Source organism: Microcaecilia unicolor, chromosome 6, assembly GCF_901765095.1.
Source record: "Microcaecilia unicolor chromosome 6, aMicUni1.1, whole genome shotgun sequence".
Lineage (NCBI taxonomy): Eukaryota > Metazoa > Chordata > Amphibia > Gymnophiona > Siphonopidae > Microcaecilia > Microcaecilia unicolor.
Window position 1 is genome coordinate 266,806,478 of NC_044036.1, and position 22,326 is coordinate 266,828,803.

Consider the following 22,326-nt stretch of genomic DNA (forward strand, 5'->3'; position numbering starts at 1 on the left):
GTCTCCCAGCTCAAGGGCGGCCCAAGAAGAAGCCGTCCGAGCAGAGTGGCCGGCCAAGATGGCGGAGGTGAGCAGCGGGGGATGGGCGTTTATGGCGGGAAAAACCGCCGCACCGGAGGAAGACCCGGGACACTGACCGGCCTCCGAACTGACATCCAACAAGGGCGAATCAGACTTTAAGACCCCCGCATCCCCGCTAGAAGTGCACACACGGTCCGGGGAGCGATTCTTCGCGCCCTCGCCCTCCGACGCCATAGGCCACGTGGAGATCGATCGGGGAACCCCCTGCCCGCTATAAAAAGGTAAAAATTACCTGCTTCTCGCTCCGAGCTGTAACGACCTGGTGTCCCAGTGAGTAGCTGCAATAAACGTTTAAATAAACGTCGAAATAAACGCCTTTAAGGACGTCCAAAATTTTTTTTTTTTTTTTTTAACGGAGCCAGCGGGAGGGGGGAGACAAGGAGGGACCTGGCGCCACCAGGTTTGCACTTGCTCAAGAAGAGCCCTCAACCCCAGGTACTCAACAAAACCTAAAAATTAGGCTTGGAGACCTAGCCAGAGCTGCTGCTGTGTGTGACCACCACCTGCTGAGATAGAGAACATACTGAGGAGTTTCCGGCAGCACATGACCACATATAGGGAGGCAAAAGGATTGCTCTCTATCTCCACCTGCTGGTAGATGGACACAACCCACCAGTCTATGGATTGATCAGCATGATGATATGGAAATGTCATTTTCTCAGCAGTCCAAATATAGTTTTTGTATGTAAAAATACATATCAAATGAAAAATGGCAAAGTTTCGGCACACACTTAGAGGGAACACAGGAATATATTTACAATAGTAATGCGCTATTCTACTGAAGACAGGAAAAGAAAACCTTAAAGCATTCTCTGAGCAAAATAAGGATAAGATGATAATTCATGATCTTTCTTAATATCAAGCCAGGGGGAAAAAAAGCAACTGAAAAGTCATCAAACAAAATACTACCTCACTCAAGTTCGAACTCACAACATGTTTCTGGTTTTAATTTAAAACAGGCTGCTTTAAGCACACCATTTCAGATAATTAAATGATAAAAATTGTTTTTACAATAAAAATGCATATAAAGCTTCATGATCTGATTTGTATATGCTATTTTATCATTCAGCTCTAATTTACTTTCCTCTACATTGGGGCTTGAACAAATTATTAGATAATTCAAATGTCTAAAGATACATTAAGGTAAGATGATAGTCTTCCAGCAAACCTGTTAAGTTCCCTGCTGGGCAAGTAAAAAATAAGTAGTATATTTCCACTGTAATAAAAATCATTGAACTGCATATACATTGAAAGTGGAAAATGAAATGCAAGGTACATTATGAATTACTATCTCAGGAAAAATAGAAATGAGGAAAAAAATAAACTTAGAAAGTCCTGTATAACTACTCAGTTTATCCAACAAACTCATTGATCTCTAGAAGTCATCATGGCAGAAGTAACTGAAAATAACTATTTTACCCCACTTTGATAGCTTTGGGCTTTCAGGGGGTATAGAAGAAATTAAATAAATAAATCATGGTTCTATGACAAATCAGGCCCAGACAGTGAATACCAGGATATACTGTATTCAGGAAGGATCCAATTGGGGGGGGGGGGGGGGGGGGGGGGGGGGGGGGAAGAGGAGGGGAGCAGCTGCTTTGCATGTTAGGGACAAAAATAAAAGCCTTTAGGATATAAAATGAGCAAAGAGCACCTAATTTACTAGGGGTGGGCTGAAAAGACCCAAGGAGGCTCAAGTTGTATGACAAGTAAGAAGAAGTAGCTACAGATGTGAGAGATGCCATCCGATAACATTCAAAGATGAGGTGGTTTTAATAGACAATTGAAATCTGGAAAATACTAGTTGCTTGACCGACCAGAAATAGGGGGAATACAGAAACCTTGTAAGAATTCTTTCAGGCAACTAGTGGAGGAGTCCATTCATAGTACAGAGCTGCATGGGAACGGGGTTTGTGGGAATCCCGCGGAACCCGTGGGATTCCCGCAGGGACGGAGGCAATTCCTGCGGGGTTCCCGTGGGGATGGAAGCAGTTCTGCGGGGTTCCCCCGGGGACAGAGGCAGTTCCTGCGGGGTTCCCGCGGGGATGGAAGCAGGTCAGCGGGATTCCCGTGGAAATATAAGCTGCACTTGCACCAGCCTCTCATCTACCGAATACCAAGTTCTTTGAGTGCTGTCTCTTCCTCTTCCTCCTTGCTTTAACAGCACAAATGTGGAAAGTCTTCCATTAAGGAGGTGGTAGAGTCACAAATGATGACGGAATTCAAAAAGGCATGAGATGAACACAGAGGATCTCTAATTAGAAAATGGAAGTTATATAAAGCCTAACCTTAAATGGCTGCATGTGTGTGGATGTGTCAAGTGACGCTTAGATGGCGACTCTGGCTGTAATGAACTAGGGCTGATACCTGGCAGACTTGTATGGTCTGTGTCTCATACATGGCAATCTGGTTTAGGATGGGCTGGAAAGGGCTTAGACAGCAACTTCAGTGGCTGGAACATGAGGACAGTGCTGGACAGACTTTTACGGTCTGCATCCCTCAAATGAGAAGATGAATAGGCTAGAGTGGGCTTCGAGGGCAACTCCAGCAGTTGGAACATAAGGATAGGGCCAGATAGACTTCTGTGGTCTTTGTTCCAGAAACACGGAAGAAAGACCATAATCAAGAATATAATATCAAACTCGTTGATTTAATGATGAATTGATAATGAGTGTGACTATTGGGCAGAGTGGATGGACCGTTCAGGTCTATTTGCTGTCACTTACTATGTTACTATTAAATCCTCTTTGCTCCCAGGCTGGTGCACAGACCTCAGCTCTGACACAGGCACGAGAATCAGATGTCTCCTGACCTACTGGCGCGTGCATGTGGCTACCTCTCAGCACACAATGCCAGTGAATCAGAGACAAATCTTACATGTGGCACCAGAGTGTTCCAACTTCCGTTCCTTCCTTGCCTACAGTGCAGTGGCTCAAATCGAGAGACAAACTGAGGGGACGGGTGGAGATGGGTTAAATTCTTGCGGGGACGGGTGGGGCCGGGTTGGGATGGGTTAACTTTTTGCGGGGATGGGTGGGGTTGGGTAAGATTCCAGTGGGGACGAGTAAGATTCCAGCAGGGACAGGTGGGGATGGGTAAGATTTCTGTCCCCGTGCAACTCTCTAATTCATAGTGACATCATGAGGTGATAAAGAATCTAGTACTGACCGAGACAAAATCACTGAAGTTATGGTAAGGAATAATCTGGGATCCAGTGATCATGTACCGTGTTGCTCAATACAAAGATTAGATCAAAACCAAACAGAAAGGGCCCTTTAGAAAGCCAAAGACTCAAAAGAATATGTTGCCCAATCAAGAAAAGATCTATAAAGAAATCAATGAAGCCACAAAATCAAAGATAAAAATAATGCTGAAAGCAACCTTATTAAGTTATTCTGTATCTCTCCCTTTCTTCAGTTATAGTGCAAGTTCTCTGGGTAAAGGACCTCCACCCCTATCTTTTGTACTGGTATGAGCTCTGTTAGTATTCATTTGATATCTTTATTCTGACCTACACTGATAAAGCAATTGGAAACAAAAACAAAAAACCAAACATCGCACTTCACTGCTATGATCAAAAGTATTTTGCAACCATTATACACAATTATTACAGTGAAATTTAGTTATATCTGATAATTTCCTTTCCTTTAGTCAGGCTGTACTCTTAATAAGTGGGTGTTAACCCTTCCTGCCGCAGACAGAGGTAGAAAAACTTATCTTTCCCAGTGATATCACTGGTACAAAGGGGCAGTGCTTAGTAGAAAGCTCCAGTATGCCTCTACCAAAGCAGAAGAAGTTCCCAGCAATTATAAAGAATCAAAATTTCATTTATTTTGTTTGGTTTTTAAAGTCTGAAATAGCACTTGAGACAAAGAACCCCAAGAGTTCCATAAGTGCAGTCTTCTAAGGGTGGCTCCTAAGATAGTACAGCCTATCTAAAGGAAAGTAAATTAACATGTATGACTAAATTTCACCTTTCTTAGTGCTTAGGAGGCGTCAGTTCAAGAAGGCATCTCAGCACACACAAAAAAAAAAAAAAAAGAAGAGAAAGTGCCAGAGGTCTACCCTGATAGAAATATGGAGGAGCTTCCATGAGGACGAGGGCAGTCAGAATTCAGTGAACCGAGGCAATCACTGAGCCATGCATCCCCATCCAACATGATGGCACCCTTGACGGAGGCTTTTACTCTATTTGGGTCTAGGAAAGGCCTAAGAGAACCACCATTCTTTAGGGCCACGAAATAATTGGAGTAACGCCCCAGCCCCTGCTCAGCAGGCAGAACAGGCTGCACCACCTCCAGTTCCAAGAGGTGTTACAATGTAAAGGGACTGCCTGTCACTATACCTCCTAATCACAGGGAGATTTCTTGAAGATGACTGGTGCCAGACAGGCTAGCTCCAGGCCACAGCTATACTTGGCCCACTGTCCTGATGGTTAAATGGGCTCACTCCTAGCAGAAGAGAGACAACCTACGCCCTATGCAAGCGACTGAGAGAACCTTCATTCCCTCAATGGGTAGCCCTGGGCCCTCTAGATGAACCAGAGGGCCCCGAGTCTCCTGTCTCTTTGGGGTGTCACCTGCATGGTCCTCAGTCACCGGGAGCTCTTTTGGCTGAACTTGGGCAACTGGAGAAGTCAAGCCTCTCCCATATCCATAACCAACTGTATCAAATGCTCACCAAGAGTAACTGGCCACGAAAGAGTAAATGACTGAAGATCTTCTTAGTGGTCATTTGTACCACCCAGAGAAGAAGCCAGGGTCACCTCCGTCCCACCACTCACAGTGCAAGAGGAAGGTAAACAAGGGAGGGAAGCTGCTAGAACATATGCAACAAGGCACATGCTATGTACCCAACACAATCAGCAGCAGTAAAAAAGACTGAACATAAACTGTCACTCCACCTCCCTTCTGTGAAGCTCCTTGAAAGCTGAGCCTCCCTGCCCAAGAAAAAATGACTTTTTTGTTTGTTTTTTTATGCCGTGACCTGCCCACCTCCCTGTGTTACAAAAGGATCCAACTGATTCAAAACCACTGGACCCTCTAGGAGCCCCAGTGGGTGACTCCCACTGCACCAGCATGATGGAGGAAAGATATTAAGGAACTGAAAAATGTTTCAGGGGCCCTACCAGACTCTAAAATGGTGGTCACTCTCTGAAGGAACTGCCATCTGGGCTTCAGAGAGATCAAGAGCCTCTAAAAGGAATCAAACAAGCGGGAAGTTCTTCCCACTGAAAACAGAAAAGGACAGGAGAATGCTCCTCCTCTGTGTGAGGAGGAGAATCAGCCACAGAACCAGAACCCCGAAGTGAAGGAGGATCCAAAGGTCCCTTGAATCCACAACAATGGAGTGCGCCTCTGCCAGAATCTCTGTGGGTATCCAATCCCCAGGAGTCAATTGAGTCCCTCTATGGTCCAGAAAGCCCCAATAAGTGAAGGGAAACTAGATTCAGCAGCCAAAGGCCATTTAAACCACAGACAAAAATGGTGGAATCACCCAGAATTCTGGGGGAATGGACCCGGGGTGAGTTTGTAAACACCAGTTCTGATCCCCCAAGCCCTGACTGGAGATATGCAGGCACCTGCATAGCACCTGCTGACATGGAGGAGTAGCCTAGTGGTTAGGGTGGTGGACTTTGGTCTTGGGGAACTGAGGAACTGAGTTTGATTCCCACTTCAGGCACAGGCAGCTCCTTGTGACTCTGGGCAAGTCACTTAACCCTCTATTGCCCCATGTAAGCCGCATTGAGCCTGCCATGAGTGGGAAAGCGCGGGGTACAAATGTAACAAAAATAAAAAAAATAAATGCTGAACCAAGACAGAAAAAAAAAATTAAAAAGGAAAAACACTGCTTGCCTACAAAATGGTTGCCATTCCTGCCAAAATCACAGGACTGTGGTTCTCAGACTCTGATGACCAACTAATGAAATGTGGGCACTCCCCCGCCCGGGGGCCATTTCTGGTCAGAAACAGACCGGCACAGGAGGTGTGCAGGAAAAACTGGCAGCTGTACAGCGCTACCAGCTCCTTCAGATCACACAGTGCCAGCCAAGTGACCATGCCTGGCCAGAACGCTGACACCTACTTGTCCACAAAGGCCGACTGTGGCCCGGGACTCCACCGATTCCACCATCCCCCTGCTTGCTCCTCTGGGTGAGCTATGTTTCTCTAGGCTGCAAATGCAGTGTTTTTTTTTTCTCTTAGCTTAACTCTCTATACAGGGAAAAGCTAAACCAAGCAAACTCAGCCAATTTGTTTACCAGAAGCTGCAGGGGAGCCCAGGGAGAGCACCAAGCAGGTGAAAAGGTGGCTGGGGAGACCTGCATTCCCCATGGCAGGACCCCGCACGACTCAGCCCTATGCCCCACCCAGTGGCTACTATCAAGCGATTGATGGCAGTAAAGGAGCGATTCACTCTCAACCAGATCCTGTCCGTGGATCCGGAAACCATACGGCAATTAGTATCTACCAAGCTGTGAGGCAAAGTCCTGCATTACTGGGAGCTAGGCCAAACACCAGGAGCAACAGCCTGAACAACCTACCCTCTGCTAGAGGTAAAGAAATAATGGAGCTTTCTATTAAGCACAGTCCCTTTGTACTGGTGATGTCACCAGGAAAGATCAATTTCTCTATCTTCTTCTGCTGGCAGGAAGAAATAACACACACTTGTTAAGGATAGTACAGCCCAGACGCTAAAGAATGGTTAAATTTCAAATCCCTTGTTCCTACTGTTATAAACATATAGATTGTGTTTACAAATTGCCTGTTGTCCATCCAAAAAAACTACGGACACAGTAAAAAAAAACAAAATAATAATTATATGTATATATATATATTGTAACTGCATCACACTGCAAACTGTACTGTAAGCCACTTTGAACCAACTTGTTTTTGGACAACAGTGGGATACAAGAATGCATAAATAAATTAAATATAAAGGCATGCATGACTCCTCTGTTGAGAGTAAGATGGAAAGGAGTTGGGGGAGGAAGGGAAGCTTAGCACAAAATCTACAATAAAAAAAATTGTTCTTGAATATAAATCTACTGAAAATGGTAAAATAAAAAGTATAATAATACCTGTGCCAGTGCCGCTTGACCCTTGATAAGTAACTTCAACATATACTTCAAATGTTGTCTCGGGGTTTTGCCTGGAACATAAAATAAATGGGTCATCCTAGAAAGTTCAAAAACTTTTCAAACCACATTTAAACACATTTTTACTAGACTGTAAGTGTTTTGCATAGGTTACAAACAAGAATTTTTTATTGTAAAACTGACATTAACCTTCCCAAACTAAATTCAATCCGAGACAGGCCACGTAAGATGTTCTATACCTTATTCTGTGACCCACACCAAGAAAGGAACACAAGACATACAAAGACTCAAACTCTCTTAACTGACTATTCAATTTACTGATCAATACCTGGTCTAGATCTATGTTCCACAAGTATTTGTATAACATATTCAACTGTAGAAATAGTTTTGCTGAACTGATTGTTTCTTGTGGAAAAAAAAAAAGAAGTGGAGATGTCACTGTACTATGCAAAAGAATATAAAATAGTAATTAGCAACTAAAAAGCTAAGCTGTTGCATTAACATGTTTTTCTGTGAGGTGTACTGGTCTACACTGTTGAGGAAAAATACACATCAAGCTCAAGTAAACAATGGTATAAATATATATCACACTGCATTAATCTCATCCTAATATTTTACGCTGCTTTTCAGTCAAATGTGGCTCAACTTAGTAAGGGGTTAAAAATTCCAGCAAAATTAACACATCTATTTTTGTTAATGCTATATAAAAGAAATATCTTATGTATAATGGTGAAAGAGACAAATGTGCATTGTACACTTTGCCAGAAGTCAACAACAGAAAGCCTGTGATGATGTACTAAGGTTCCTCATGGTATACAATGGCACACTGGTGTGCTGTGGGGTAATCACAGGTGGGCTATGAAATTTTTGCAGTGCAGAGAGAAGACAGGGACAGATCACAGCCCCTGCAGCCAGTGGCAAAGTCCTGTTTCTTCTTTTTCTTCCCATCTCCTATCAACCTCATCATCATCTTCCTTCCCTCTCTTCCTTCCTCCTGTCGCTGCCCTCCTCTGTCAGCTTTCTGCTAAAGTCAGAGCTCTGTGTGGGATCAGCAGGTCTTGAGCTCCACTTAGTCTAACATTACAAGGAAGCTAGCAGAAGAGATGACAGAATCAACATGAAAGGAGCAGTGCTCAGCTAATTCCTCTTGCCAGATGGATGCTAGCCTGAGGGTGTATGTCAGTGGTTCCCAAACCTGGTCCTACAGGCACGCCAGCCAGTCAGGTTTTCAGGATATCCACAATCAGTGGTGTGCTGGTAAATTTTTAACAAAAGGCTCTCTCCTCGGTCCACCTCTGCACCCTCCTGTCCGCCTCTGTGCCCCCCCCCCCCCCCCCCCCCCCCCCCCAAATTGCAGAGCTGGCTATACCCAGGGAGAGAGCCTGGGTTTTCCTCGGAGTGTGTGGTGCTCCATTGAAATTTACAGAGCACTGAATGTTGTTAGACAGGCAGTTTCATAGGAAGAAACAAAGGTGGATGTCAAACCTTGTTTAGATACTCCTTGGCTCGTCTGTAGACTGAAATGAAGTTTCAAATCATGAGTTCTTCAAAAAGATCTCCACTTCAGTTTGAGAAGAGAGTGTGTGTGAGAGATGGAGTGTGTGTGTCAGGGAGAGAATGAGAGACAGAGTGTGTGTGTGTTTGTGTGAGAGACAGAGTGTGTCTGTGTGAGAGACAGAGTGTCTGTGTGTATGAGACTGTGTGTGTGTGTGACAGAGAGACAGAGTGTGATAGACAGAGAGTGTGTCAGAGAGAGTGTATGTGAGAGACAGTGAGTGTGTGCCCCCACCCCCCGTCTCGCAGGGCCCCCTCCCCACCTCCCTCTCCCCTGCCCCCCTTCCAGCCATGCATGTCCAGCAGACCCTACTCTCCCCCTGCCCCCTCCAGCGTCCCTCCCTTCCTCCTCTTCCCCCCTGCCCTGTCCAGCCACCCATGTCCAGCGACCCTCCCCTCCCCTTCCCCCCCCGGGCGCATCAAACCCCCTTGCCACCCGCAGGTGCCACTGGTAACGCTGTCCGGCCGCTGCTGCTTCTCTTGTTGAGCAGCAGCGGCCGCTACAAAAAGAAAAAAAGCAATAAATGTTTTTAAACCTGAAACGCGGCACCATAGACAGCCATCAGGCATTGGCTGTTGACTCTGCAGCCGCTCCTCCTCTCGCCTCTCACGTCGCTGCGCTCCTCCGGGGTCTTACTGCAGGGGCAGTGACGTGGAGGCAAGAGGAGGAGCGGCTGCAGAGCTGACAGCCAATGCCTGATGGCTGTCTACGGTGCCGCGTTTGAGGTTTAAAAACATTTATTGCTTTTCGTAGCGGCCGCTGCTGCTCAACAGGAGACGCAGCAGCGGCCGGACAGCATTACCAGTGGCAGCTGCGGGTGGCGAGGGGGTTGATATGCACCGGGGGGGAGGGGGTGTTTGATGTGCCGGGGGGCTTGGGTGATGCACCGAGGGAGTGTTTTGAGCGGCGCACTCACAGCTGATTCCCAGGCAGGGGGAGGAGTAGGGAAACACGCGGAGCAAGTTGCTCCGCGTGTTTCCCTACTCTTCCCCCTGCCTGGGAATCAGCTGTGAGTGACGTCAGCCTGGCTACGGAGCCTAGCTCAGCAACTCCAGGAGCCGCGGACACAGGCAGCTACTTTAGAACGTTGGAGGTGAGAATTATTATATAGGATTACTACTCTGTCTATGAAAAGTTATTCCCTTATTATACTTCCTCTGAGTACATCCCTATACACAAGCCGGCGGCATTTTAAAAAATTTAACTTTTTTTTTTTTTTTTTTTAACAGTATCCTCCCCACTCCACCTACCTATTACAGACCTCCTCCCAGCTCCCCTGAGCCGAAGGGTCCCACGCAGCACATACCTGAAAGCAGTGTCCCTGGTGGTCTAGTAGATTCTTCTGGGCAGGAAAGATCCCCAGTCTTTTCTTCCCGCTGCTGGTGCTGACCCTCCTATTGCCGCATCTTCTTTAAAATGGCTGCCGAGACTTACAAGGGTGGCCTCGCAAGACTTCAGCGAAAGTCTCAAGAGGCCACTCCTGGAGGTCTCTGCAGTCATTTTTAAAGAGTGATGTGGCTGCAGGAGGGTCAGCGCTGGCAGTGGGCAAGAAAGACCAGGGATCTTTCCTGCCCCATAAGACTCCACTAGACCACCAAGGACATTGCCTTCAGATATGCGCTGGGCAGTGCTTTTTTTGTAGTAAAAATGGTACCGGTACTCATCATGGGCGGGGTCACCATCTATGGCTCCGCCCCTATGGTAACCGCACCCCTTATACCAGGCATGGCGTATATAAACAGGTACATTTGAAAATACTATACCAGTAGGAGAAAAAAAATAATGTGATTTTTTTCATTATAAATAATTTCTGTAAGTTGTTAAAGTTCCAGTATACCCAGTGCAAAATAAGACAGCAGATCTAAATTCTCAAATTGGACATATTCCAAACACTAAAATGAAAATAAAATGATTTTTCCTACCTTTCTTGTCTGGCAACTTTGTTTTTCTGATACGTTGGTCCAAGTCTCTGATTCTGCTGCTCTCTATCTGTTCCCTTAACTCCATTTCCAGGGCTTCCTTTCCATTTATTTCTTTACTTTTCTCCTTCATTTCTTGCCCTACATCCCATAGGTAAAAGCTGGGCCCTCTGTGGATTTGACTGGAGGAGGTATAGAGTGGATCCAGCTTTTGCCTATTTTCTCCATCCATGTGCAGTTTTTCTCTTCTTTTCCCTTTCCCTCATTTCCATCAGTATACATCTCCCTCCTCTTTCTTCCCTCCCCTCCATCCATATGCATCTCCTTCCTCTCTCTTCTCTCTCATCCATCCATCCAAGTCCAGCTTTTCTCCTTCCCCTGCCCTCCCCTCCATGTCCCGCGATTCTCCTTTGTCCCCTATCCTCCCCTCCATATCCAATGACTCACCCCAGCCTCCACCTGCCCCCCCCCCTTTTCAGCCCCTGAGTTCCAGTTCCAACCCCAGCCTCATCTGCCTGCCCTCAACTCCCCGACAGCCCTCTTTTTTGTTCCTGACGCCGCCCTTCTTCTGATGTATTTCCTGTTTCAGCGAGGGCGGGACACTGAGGGAAGGGAAGGCTGGAGGTGAGCCTGCTGCTTTCACTGCCGCCGTCACATGAGGTAAAATTAAAGATTTAAATGCAAGGCGGCGGCAGGAACAAAAAGGAAGGCTGTCAGGGAGCTGAGGGTAGGAGAGCTGGCCTGGGAAAAAAGGCACAAAAAAAGGCACTGGGAGACTGTGACCCTGCAGATCGGGGGGGGGGGGGGGGGGGGGAGGAGAGGCAAGCTGGCTCGCACTCCCAGAAGAACCAGCTCACAAGATGCCAAAAAATTTAACCAGCTCTTGCAAGACAGCTCCAGCACAGCACTGTCCACAATGAATATTCAAGAAGAGATTTAAATGCAGTGAAGGTAGTGCATGCAAATCTCGCTCATGAATATTCATTGTGAATATATCCTGAAAACCTGACTGGCTGGGATGCCTCCAGGACCAGGTTTGGGAACCACTGGTGTATGTGACAGTGTCAATGCCAGGGGAGCCGGAAGAAGAGAAAATGGTGTTTGTGGGGGGGGGGGGGAATGAAGATGGTGATGGGGTTGACAGGAGAAATAGTGATCATGTGCTACAAGGTGAACCCTGTGCTGAATGTGCCAGATTTTTTTTTTAATTTGGGAAAACTACTCGCAGTGCACACAGCAAAAATCAAGTTTTCATGAGGTTACATGTGTGCTCAATAACTATTCTTTTGGACTGACTGGCACTAATTTGGTAGTCCTTTGAGCCACAGTAATTGGATATATAAAGTTAACAGTAAGAAAAAGATGGAAGGAATACCCCAAATCATGAAACGTACAAAAAACTCAGGAATGAGAGGGCACAGGATGAAGTTAAGGAGGAAATAGGCTCAGCAGTAACCTAAGAAAATACTCTTTCACGGAAAGGGTGGAAGATGCATGGAATGACTTCCCAGTAGAAGTCACAGAAACAAGGATTGTGTCTGAATTTATTTATTTAGATTTTGCTCACACCTTTTTCAGTAGTAGCTCAAGGTGAGTTGCATTCAGGTACACTGGATATTTCTGTCCCAGGAGGGCTCACAATCTAAGTTTGTACCTGAGGCAATGGAGGGTTAAGTGACTTGCCCAAGATCACAAGGAGCAGCAGCAGTGGAATTTGAACCCGGCCACCTCTGGATTGCAAGACCGGTGCTCTAACCACTAGGCCACTCATTTAAGAAAACATGGCACGTGGGATCTCTTAGGAAAAGAAGGAGTTAGTGGTTACTGAGGATGGGCAGACTGGATGGGCCATTTGGCCCTTATCTGCCATCATGTTTCCATCATAGTTCTGGACAGAATGAATTCCTCTAACATAGCAACAGGCAAAACTTCACATATCAAATTGCTATCTAAAACATAAAAAGGAGGGAAAAAACTCCAACAGACTCCTTCATGTGATCAATCTCACTGAACTCAAGAGAGTTCTCGGTGTCATCACTAGCTGGGAAAAAAACCTCCTTTTTAAACTAACATTATTTATAAACTTCAAATTCAAGGGTCGACATTGGCCAGCATTTCGGCAAACTGCTTCAAGAACCGTAAATAATAGCTGAAAACAAAACAGAAGGATCAGAGAACGAAAACAACAAAAACTTACGTGATATTGAATGAAGAAAAGCACCTTGATTTCTTCAATAACATCTAATATAATAAAACGCACCGTGAACGTTCTGAAGACAACGTTCTGAAGTCACTCAAACATTACTTGAAGGGTTCGTGGATTCGTGGTGTGAAGCCAGCCAGGCTGCCAGCCGTCTCTGCCCCGCCCTCGCGTCAAACGTCATGACGTCCAGAGCAAACGTCATGATGTCGAGGGCGGAAAAAAAAAGAAACAAAGCGCAGCGTCAGGGAAGGAGGCGGCGTTCCCGACGTCTCTAGCCTTCCCTTCGCTGTGTTCCGCCTTCTTCTGACGTCAAGGATGATGTCAGAAGAAGGCGGAACACAGCGAAGGGAAGGCTAGACGTCGGAAGCGCCGCCTCCTTCCCTGACGCTGCGCTGCCGGAACCGCCGCCACGGAGGTAAATTTTTTTTAAAAAAAAGGGATGTTGGGGGGAGAGAAGAGGGTGGGCAGTTGAACAATGGGAGCGGGAGGGCAGAGGAGAAACGACAGCAAGGATGCGAAGGGGGGGGAAGAAGAGGGCGGGACAGGCTGGGACATGGGAGACAGAAGAACATGGATGCGAGGGGGGGTCATGGAAGGGAGAGAGGGGAATTGCTGAAAAAGGATGAATGGAGGGGGCAGGGGACAGAGAAGCATGGATGGGCATGGATTGAGATGGCAGGGCTCAGAGAGAGAGGGGAATTGCTGTATAGGGATGAAAGGAGGGGGCAGGTGACAGAGGAGCATGGATGGGCATGGATTGGGAGGGCAGGGCTCAGGGAGAGAGGGGAATTGCTGGATAGGGATGAATGGAGGGGACAGATGGGCATGGATGGATATGGATTGCAGGGCAGGGCTCGGAGAGAGGGGAATTGCTGTATAGGGATGAAAGGAGGGGGCAGGTGTCAGAGGAGCATGGATGGGCATGGATTGGGAGGGCAGGGCTCAGGGAGAGAGGGGAATTGCTGGATAGGGATGAATGGAGGGGACAGATGGGCATGGATGGATATGGATTGCAGGGCAGGGCTCGGAGAGAGGGGAATTGCTGGATAAGGATGAATGGAGGGGGCAGGGGACAGGAGCATGGATGGGCATGGATTGGGAGGGCAGGGCTCACGGAGAGAGGGGAATTGCTGGATAGGGATGAATGGAGGGGACAGATGGGCATGGATGGATATGGATTGCAGGGCAGGGCTCAGAGAGAGAGGGGAATTGCTTTATAGGGATGAAAGGAGGGGGCAGGTGACAGAGGAGCATGGATGGGCATGGATTGGGAGGGCAGGACTCAGGGAGAGAGGGGAATTGCTGGAAAAGGATGAATGGAGGGGGCAGGGGACAGATGGGCATGGATTGGGAGGGCAAGGCTCACACTCTCTCTCTCATATACAATGTCTTTCTGACTCTCACTCTCACACACTCTGTCTCACAATGTATCACATTCACTCTCTATGTGCCGCACAGTCACTCACACACTCGCTTAGTCTCATACACTCACTCTCACAGAGAATCTGTGTCTCACACACACTCTCTCTCGCACACACACACACACACACACTCTCACACTGTGTCTCACATACACACTTGCACACACTCTCATTCTCACACACACACTCTCACAAACACACTCACACCCAGACTCACTCTCTCTCTCACACACACACACTCACACTTTCACTCTGACTCTCACACAGTCACTCTCACATACACTCTCCCAAACATATACACTCCGAGGAAAACCTTGCTAGCTCCCGTTTCATTTGTGTCAGAAACGGGCCTTTTTTACTAGTTTTTAAATATTTTCTCTATAGTATATCGAGGGACTCTTGTTATTCCAAGTGGTTTAGTCTCCCATCTTTCTTGCTTTTGCTGGTAAAGTTTACCAAATACTTACCTTCCTAAACATTACACAATCCAAAGTATCCACTGCAAATTATTTTGACTGCTTAAGAAAATTTTACAAATCCTACAGAATCAAAAGGCAGAAAAATATTGTTTTTTTGTTATAGCACACACAAAACAGCAGATCTGTTCCATGAATAACAAGACACGCAAAGCTTGATTTCTTTCTATCCACCCTATCCATTTACAGAATTCACAAATACAAGATATGAAAGAAGAAAAAAAAACTTTCAAAATACTAGTTCAAATACTAATCAAGTTGAATACTACAGTGCTGAATTACCATGCCTTTTACAATTTTGCAGTTCAAAAACTAACCATGTTGTCAATTCCAAGGCAATTTGGTCTTCACCGAGGAAGATTTGGGTGGTATGCCGGTGTCGAAAATGGTATTTCAAGCGGACGAGTCGGAGAAACTTACTGACTTCACGGTAAACCTGGAGGACATAATGGGGCAGTTTAGCATACTGAAGAGTAGCAAATCTCCTGGACCGGATGATATTCATCCTAGAGTACTGATAGAACTGAAAAATGAGCTTGCGGAGCTACTGTTAGTGATATGCAATTTATCCTTAATATCGAGCATGGTACCGGAAGATTGGAGGGTGGCCAATATGGGAAAATTAGGTTCTTACCTTGGTAATTTTCTTTCCTTTAGTCATAGCAGATGAAGCCATTACGTATGGGTTATGTCCATCAACCAGCAGGGGAGATAGAGAGCACTCAAACTTTCACAGTGCCCTCTTGGCCAGTTAGCTCCACTGCCTCTTCAGTATTTGAAGCTTCCAAAGCAGTATGGCAAAACGCAATGGGAATCACAAGAGCTTTCCTCACAGCGAACGATGGCCCATCACAAGGGTATGAACTCATAAAGGAGGGAATGCACATCCTCCTGGAGGGAATAAACTCATCCTCCTTATTGTATAAGTGGAGGGGAACACACGCGCCTCCTGGAGGGAATCACACATCCTCCCAACACACTGGAGGGAATGAACTCATCCTCCTATTTTTAGAACTGGAGGGGAACACACGCGCCTCCTGGAGAGAATCAACACATCCTCCAAAAAAAACATGCTGGAGGGAATGAACACATCCTCCTAAATTTAAACTGAACATGAATCCTGAAGATTGTTTTCCAACTTTCTCCCAAGGAAGGAACTTCAGGAAATTAGAACAGAACCTGAAAAACAGATTCACAGCATACAGACAATCATACAGGGAGGGCTCATGGCTTCATCTGCTATGACTAAAGGAAAGAAAATTACCAAGGTAAGAACCTAATTTTCCCTTCCTTGTCATCAAGCAGATGAAGCCATTACGTATGGGATGTAACAAAGCAATCCCTATATAGGGTGGGAACAAGCCACACCACGCGCTAGCACTTGTGCACCAAAACGCACATCCCTTCTGGCAGCCACATCCAGCCTGTAATGTCGGGCAAAGGAGAGCTTAGAAGCCCACGTTGCTACACTGCATATCTCTTGAAGAGAGAGTGCTCCAGTTTCAGCCCAAGAGGAAGAAATCGCTCTAGTAGAATGTGCCTTAAAGGCTACAGGCGGAACCCTGCCGGCCAGCAGATAAGCTGAAAAGATCGTTTCTTTGAGCCAGCGGGCAATAGTGGCTTTAGACGCTGGAGACCCTCTGCGAGAACCGGATAGCAAAACAAACAGATTATCAGAAGTCCTGAAAGAGTTAGTAACTCGCAGATACTGCAGCTGCCAAAAAGATTCTAGAAACTCTTCCTCTGAAAAAGAGGGCAAGAAAATAGGCTGGTTTAAGTGAAAGGCTGAAACCACCTTAGGCATAAAGGAAGGCACGGTCCGAACCGTGACTCCGGACTCTGAAAATTGCAGAAATGGGTCTCTACAGGACAGCGCCTGGAGCTCTGACACCCATCTCGCCGAGGTAATGGCCACCAGAAAAACGGCCTTCAGTGTCAAGTCTTTCTCCGATGCTCGCCGAAGCGGCTCAAAAGGAGATGCCTGCAGGGTTTTCAAAACTAGCCCCAGGTTCCAAGCTGGACAGGGTGCTCGCACTGGAGGTCGGAGCCGAAGCACCCCTCTAAAAAACCGTGCCACATCTGGGTGAGCAGCCAAAGACACGCCTTCCACCTTACCACGAAGGGAGGCCAACGCTGCCACCTGCACCCGCAGGGAATTATAGGCCAAGCCTTTTTGTACACCTTCCTACAAAAAGTCCAGAATCGGCGAGACGGGAGCCCACATTGGAACAATGGCTCTGGAAGCACACCAAGACTCAAACAGGCACCAAATCCTGGCATAAGCCACGGAAGTGGACCGCTTGCGGGCTTGCAGGAGAGTGGAAATAACTTTATTGGAATAACCTTTATCTCTCAATTGCGCCCTCTCAATAGCCATGCCTTAAGACCAAAGCAGCCGGCGTCCTCCATGGCTACCGGTCCCTGAGTCAACAGGTTCGGTACCAGAGGTAACGGCAGAGGAGCCTCCAGGAGCATCTGTCGGAGGTCTGCATACCAAGGTCTCCTTGGCCAATCTGGGGCGATGAGGACCACTTCTCCTGGGTGCAGCCAAATCCGCAAGAGCAGGCGCCCTATCAAGGGCCATGGGGGAAACACATAAAGTAGACCCGGAGGCCAGGGTTGAGCCAAGGCATCCAACCCCGCCGAGCGAGGATCTCGCCGTCTGCTGAAGAAGCACGGGACTTTGGCATTGGCACTTGTCGCCATTAGATCCATCACGGGCTTGCCCCATTTGGGACAGATCTGCAGGAATACTTCGTCTGCCAGATTCCATTCTGCTGGATCGATCTGATGCCTGCTCAGATAATCGGCCTGCACATTGCTCTGACCTGCAATATGAGCTGCCGACAGACACTGAAGATGCAGCTCGGCCAGTGGCAAATCAGTTTGGCCTGCGCGGCTAGTGCTCTGCACCTTGTTCCGCCTTGTCGATTTATATAGGCCACCATTGTCGTGTTGTCCGACATCACTCTGACAGCCAATCCTTCCAGGGTCACTTGAAAGGCCAGAAGCGCCTGAAACACCGCTTTCAACTCTAGGCGGTTGATGGACCACTCCGACTCCTCGGGTGTCCATAGACCCTGGGCATGCTTCCCCTTGCAGTGTGCGCCCCAGCCCTTCAGGCTGGATCTGATACCACTAGGCACCAAACGGGGAGCGTCAGCGGCATTCCTCGCCGCAGCATGCTGTCCGAGAGCCACCACTCCATGCTGAGACGGGCCGCAGGGAGCCAAGTAAGTCTGCATTGGTAATCCTGAGAAATAGGAGACCATCTCCGGAGTAGGGAATACTGTAGAGGTCTCAGGTGCGCTCTCACCCAGGGTACCACTTCCATCGTGGCTGTCATCGATCCCAGCAGCTGGACAATGTCCCAAGCTCGCGGGCGGGGCATCCTCAGGAGCAGATGGACCTGATTCTGAAGCTTGCACCGCCTTAGCTCGGGTAGGAACACATAGGCCAAGACTGTGTCGAACCTGGCCCCAAAAAACTCTAGAGATTGTGAAGGGGACAGGTGACTTTTGGCCATATTGACGACCCAGCCTAGAGATTGCAGTACTGAGACCACTCTGGCTGTAGCTTGTAAGCTCTCTGTTGCAGAGTCTGCTCTGATGAGCCAGTCGTCTAGGTACGGGTGAACCCTGATACCTAGAAAAGCAGCTACTACCACCATTACCTTCGAAAAGGTTCGGGGAGCTGTGGCGAGGCCAAAAGGCAAGGCCCTGAACTGGAAATGTTTTCCCAACACCGCAAACCTCAGAAACTTCTAGTGCGGGGGCCAAATCGGTATGTGCAAGTAAGCTTCTTTCATGTCTAGAGACGTGAGAAACTCTCCTGGCTGAACCGCCGCAATGACGGAGCGCAGGGATTCCATGTGGAAATGCCGCACTCTCAGGGACTTGTTCACTTCTTTTAAGTCCAGAATAGGGCGAAAGGACCCATCTTTTCGCGGCACCACAAAGTAGATGGAGTATCGGCAGCAGCCTTGCTCGGCGGGAGGCACCGGGGTCACTGCCCCTAACTGAATCAGACCTTGTAAAGTCTCCTCCACCGCCGCCCGTTTGACGGCAGAACCGCATCGGGACTCCACAAACACATCTCTTACTGGGGCGTTGAATTCTATTCTGTATCCATCTCTGATCAGGTCCAGAACCCACTGATCTGAGGAAATCTTGGCCCACTCCTCGACAAAGAGGGAAAGCCGTCCTCCGATGACAGGCATCGAGGAGAGGGCCGGCGCACCATCATTGAGAGGGTCGCCCCTGAACTCCTGGTCTTGAGCCACCAGCTGCGGAACGCTTGTCCGAGCGAAAGGAGTTCCTCTGCTGACCACGGGCACGTGAAGTGAACCCAGCAGAACGCCCCGGGCGGTACCTTCTAGCTTCACGGAAGCGAGGTCTGTACGAGGAGTGGACCGCCTGGCCCTTAGCAGAAGGCCTCTGCCTATCTTCGGGCAAGCGCTGGGGTTTTGGATCACCCAGGCCTTTCACAATTTTCTCTAACTCCTCACCAAATAGGAGAAGTCCTTGAAAAGGCAACTTCACCAACCTTTGCTTAGAGGCCATGTTCGCTGCCCAGTGTCGTAGCCACAGACGACGGCGAGCCGCCACTGCTACTGCCATTTGTTTAGCCGAAGCTCTGACAAGGTCATAAAGGGCATCAGCCAGAAAGGACAAGGCCACCTCCATCCGCGGAGCCACATCCAAGAAGGGCTCCGCTCCATCTCCGGGCTGAGCCACTGCCTGTTGCAGCCAAGCTAGGCAGGCTCTCACAGCATAACAGCTGCATGCAGACGCCCGAACAGTGAGACCTGCAATTTCAAAGGACCGTTTCAACGCTGTTTCCAGCCTACGGTCTTGAACGTCCTTCAGGGCAACATCTCCTTCAACAGGGAGGGTAGTTCTCTTTGTCACCGCAGTAACTAGGGCATCCACTGTAGGCATTTGAAAACGAGCCATATGTCCCTCACACAGAGGGTATAACTGCCCCATAGCCCTGGAAACTCTCAAAGGTCCCTCGGAGTCAGCCCACTGAGCCGAAACAAGCTCTAGGATGGAGTCATGCAAAGGGAAGGCCCGAGCAGCTTTCTTGGTACTAGCCATCCTGGGATTACCCGAGGAGGCCATGCCACAGTCAGGATCTTCAATCGAGAGGGCCTGCAGGGTATCTGAAATAAGCGCTGGCAGCTCATCACGGTGGAAAATCCTCACCGCGGAGGGATCATCCAGATCCTGTGGTAAATCCGCACCTGACTCTGGTTCCTCAGACCAAGAACGTCTGTCAGAGTTCTCCGAATCCTCACACCCCGACCACGGTGGGGAAAAAGGTGCACCACAATCTGAAGGGGAATTAACCCTTCTGCGCTTATCTTTAGGCCAAGCATCCGGGAAAAAAGCCTCACTAGGCAGTCCCAGGCCAGAATCCATCGGGGGGGCAATCAGAGGAGCCTCAGGCGACCCTTGAGGAAGGGCTCTTTTCATCATGTATGCTTTATGCACCAAAAGCACAAAATCCGGGGAGAAAATCTCACCCTGGGCACCCAAATCCTGTCCGGTGCTAGCCACTCCTGAAATAACCTCATCTCGAGATGCCCCACCCGGCTCAGGTCTCTCCATGTCCACGGAGGCCGCGCCATGCGGTGTAAGCAAAATGGCGCCCGCTGCCAGCTCAAAGCGGGAAGAAACATCGCTCGCCATGCTCGGGCCGGCTCCTACGCCAATACAGCACGATTTACAGAGCCCTGCTGCTGATTTGCGCTTGCCGCAAGTGGAACAGTGCTTTACATTGTCCACAGCCATCACCGAAAAACGGCGGTAAAATCCAAAATGGTGGTTTCGCGCCAAAATCGCCCCGATCGCGGGCCCACCCTGGAGGAGTTGGAAAACACTCTTACCTCAAAGGATCTAGTGTACAACTACGATCCTGCTGAAAATCAGGTCAAAAACCTCTGTTCCAGCGTCTCTGCGTTTAAAAACGCGACGCAACTTTTTTTTTTTTTTTTTTTTAAGCTGTGAGGAAAGCAGAGGTATTGAAGACTCCGGAGGCTCAGATGAGTGGGAAAGGCAGGGAAAGGGCGAACCTATATGCCTGCATCCACTGTTGGTGGGTAAGGACAGGGAAAGCAAGGCAATATGTCCACATCCACAGAGGTATGGGTAAGGCAGGGAAAGGGCTAACCTATGTGCCTTTAAAGTGAAGCTGCTATAGCCTCCAACACCCCGGTTAACAACTGGCAAGCCAGGAACCACCTCCCGGCAGATTTTTCTGGAGCTCGAACAAGCTGCAGCCACCCTGCTAAGGGAGATAGAGAATACTGAAGAGGCAGTGGAACTAGCTGGCCAAGAGGGCACTGTGAAAGTTTGAGTGCTCTCTATCTCCCCTGCTGGTTGATGGACATAACCCATACGTAATGGCTTCATCTGCTTGATGACAAGGAATTGGGTGTTCATAAGACCTGAATTTTTTTTATTTTGTTCCAAATTATGGCTGAAAAACATCCAGGACTAAAACTAAGACATTTTCAGCAAGATCTGTTTTAATAACGACTAAGCTACAAAAAAATGTGCCCTAAATGACAGGACCACTGGAGCAATAAAGGAATGACCTCCCCTTACTCCCACAGTGGTCACTGATCCCCACCCCCAAAGATGTAAAAGAAACAGTACATACCAGCCTTCATGATGCTCTAATAGAACTGGCTATAACATCTGAGGCTTTCAAGCAGGTCCCTGGAATAGCCTAGTTGTTGGTGCAGTGCACTGTGGAGAAGGGGACCCAGGCCCATATCCTACTTTAACTGCTGCACTTGTAGAGGAATGTCAGCCCTCCAAAACTCACCAACATACAGGTGACCCCTTCACTCATAAGGGCTATTATAGTGGTGTACAGTTGGGGGCAGTGGGTTTTGGGTGAGTTTTGGATAGCTCAGCAGACAAGATAAGGGAGCAACAGTGAGATCTATATCTAGGAACTTTTATATGAAGTCCACAGCAGTGCCTCCTAGGGTTCTCCACCGCTCTTCTGAGATGTCTGTATGGCCAGTCTACTAAGAATGCTGGCTCCTCCTACATCCCAGTGGCTTGATTTTGTATGTTTTGCACTTGGACTTTCTTTTTTTTTTGAGAATGGACCAAAAAGATAAGCAGAGAACAAAAACATCTAACATATGGCAATTTTAAAAAAATTTCAAAAATAGCTACACTTACATAAGTACATAAGTATTGCCATACTGGGAAAGACCAAAGGTCCATCAAGCCCAGCATCTTGTTTCCAACTGTGGCCAATCCAGATCACGAATACCTGGCAAGATCCCAAAAAAGTACAAAACATTTTATACTGCTTATCCCAGAAATAGTGGATTTTCCCCAAGTACATTTAATAACGGTCTATGGACTTTTCCTTTATAGAAAGCCATCCAAACCTTTTTTAAACTCCGCTAAGCTAACCACCTTTACCACATTCTCTGGCAACGAATTCCAGAGTTTAATTACACGTTGAGTGAAGAAACATTTTCTCCGATTCGTTTTAAATTTACTACATTGTAGCTGCATCGCATGCCCCTAGTCCTAGAATTTTTGG

The 22,326-nt window shown here is 47.8% G+C and overlaps 1 protein-coding gene across 5 annotated transcripts in view; it reads right to left on the reverse strand.

Moving 5' to 3' along the window:
* Positions 1–22,326, reverse strand: part of DENND1A (DENN domain containing 1A) — a 1,150,393-nt gene that overhangs the window by 1,074,833 nt on the left and 53,234 nt on the right. For all 5 annotated transcript variants that reach the window (XM_030207362.1, XM_030207365.1, XM_030207363.1 and 2 more), the window contains exon 2: positions 7,160–7,230. In XM_030207362.1, the coding sequence (XP_030063222.1) occupies positions 7,160–7,230 (71 nt within the window). The remainder of the gene's footprint in view (positions 1–7,159; positions 7,231–22,326) is intronic.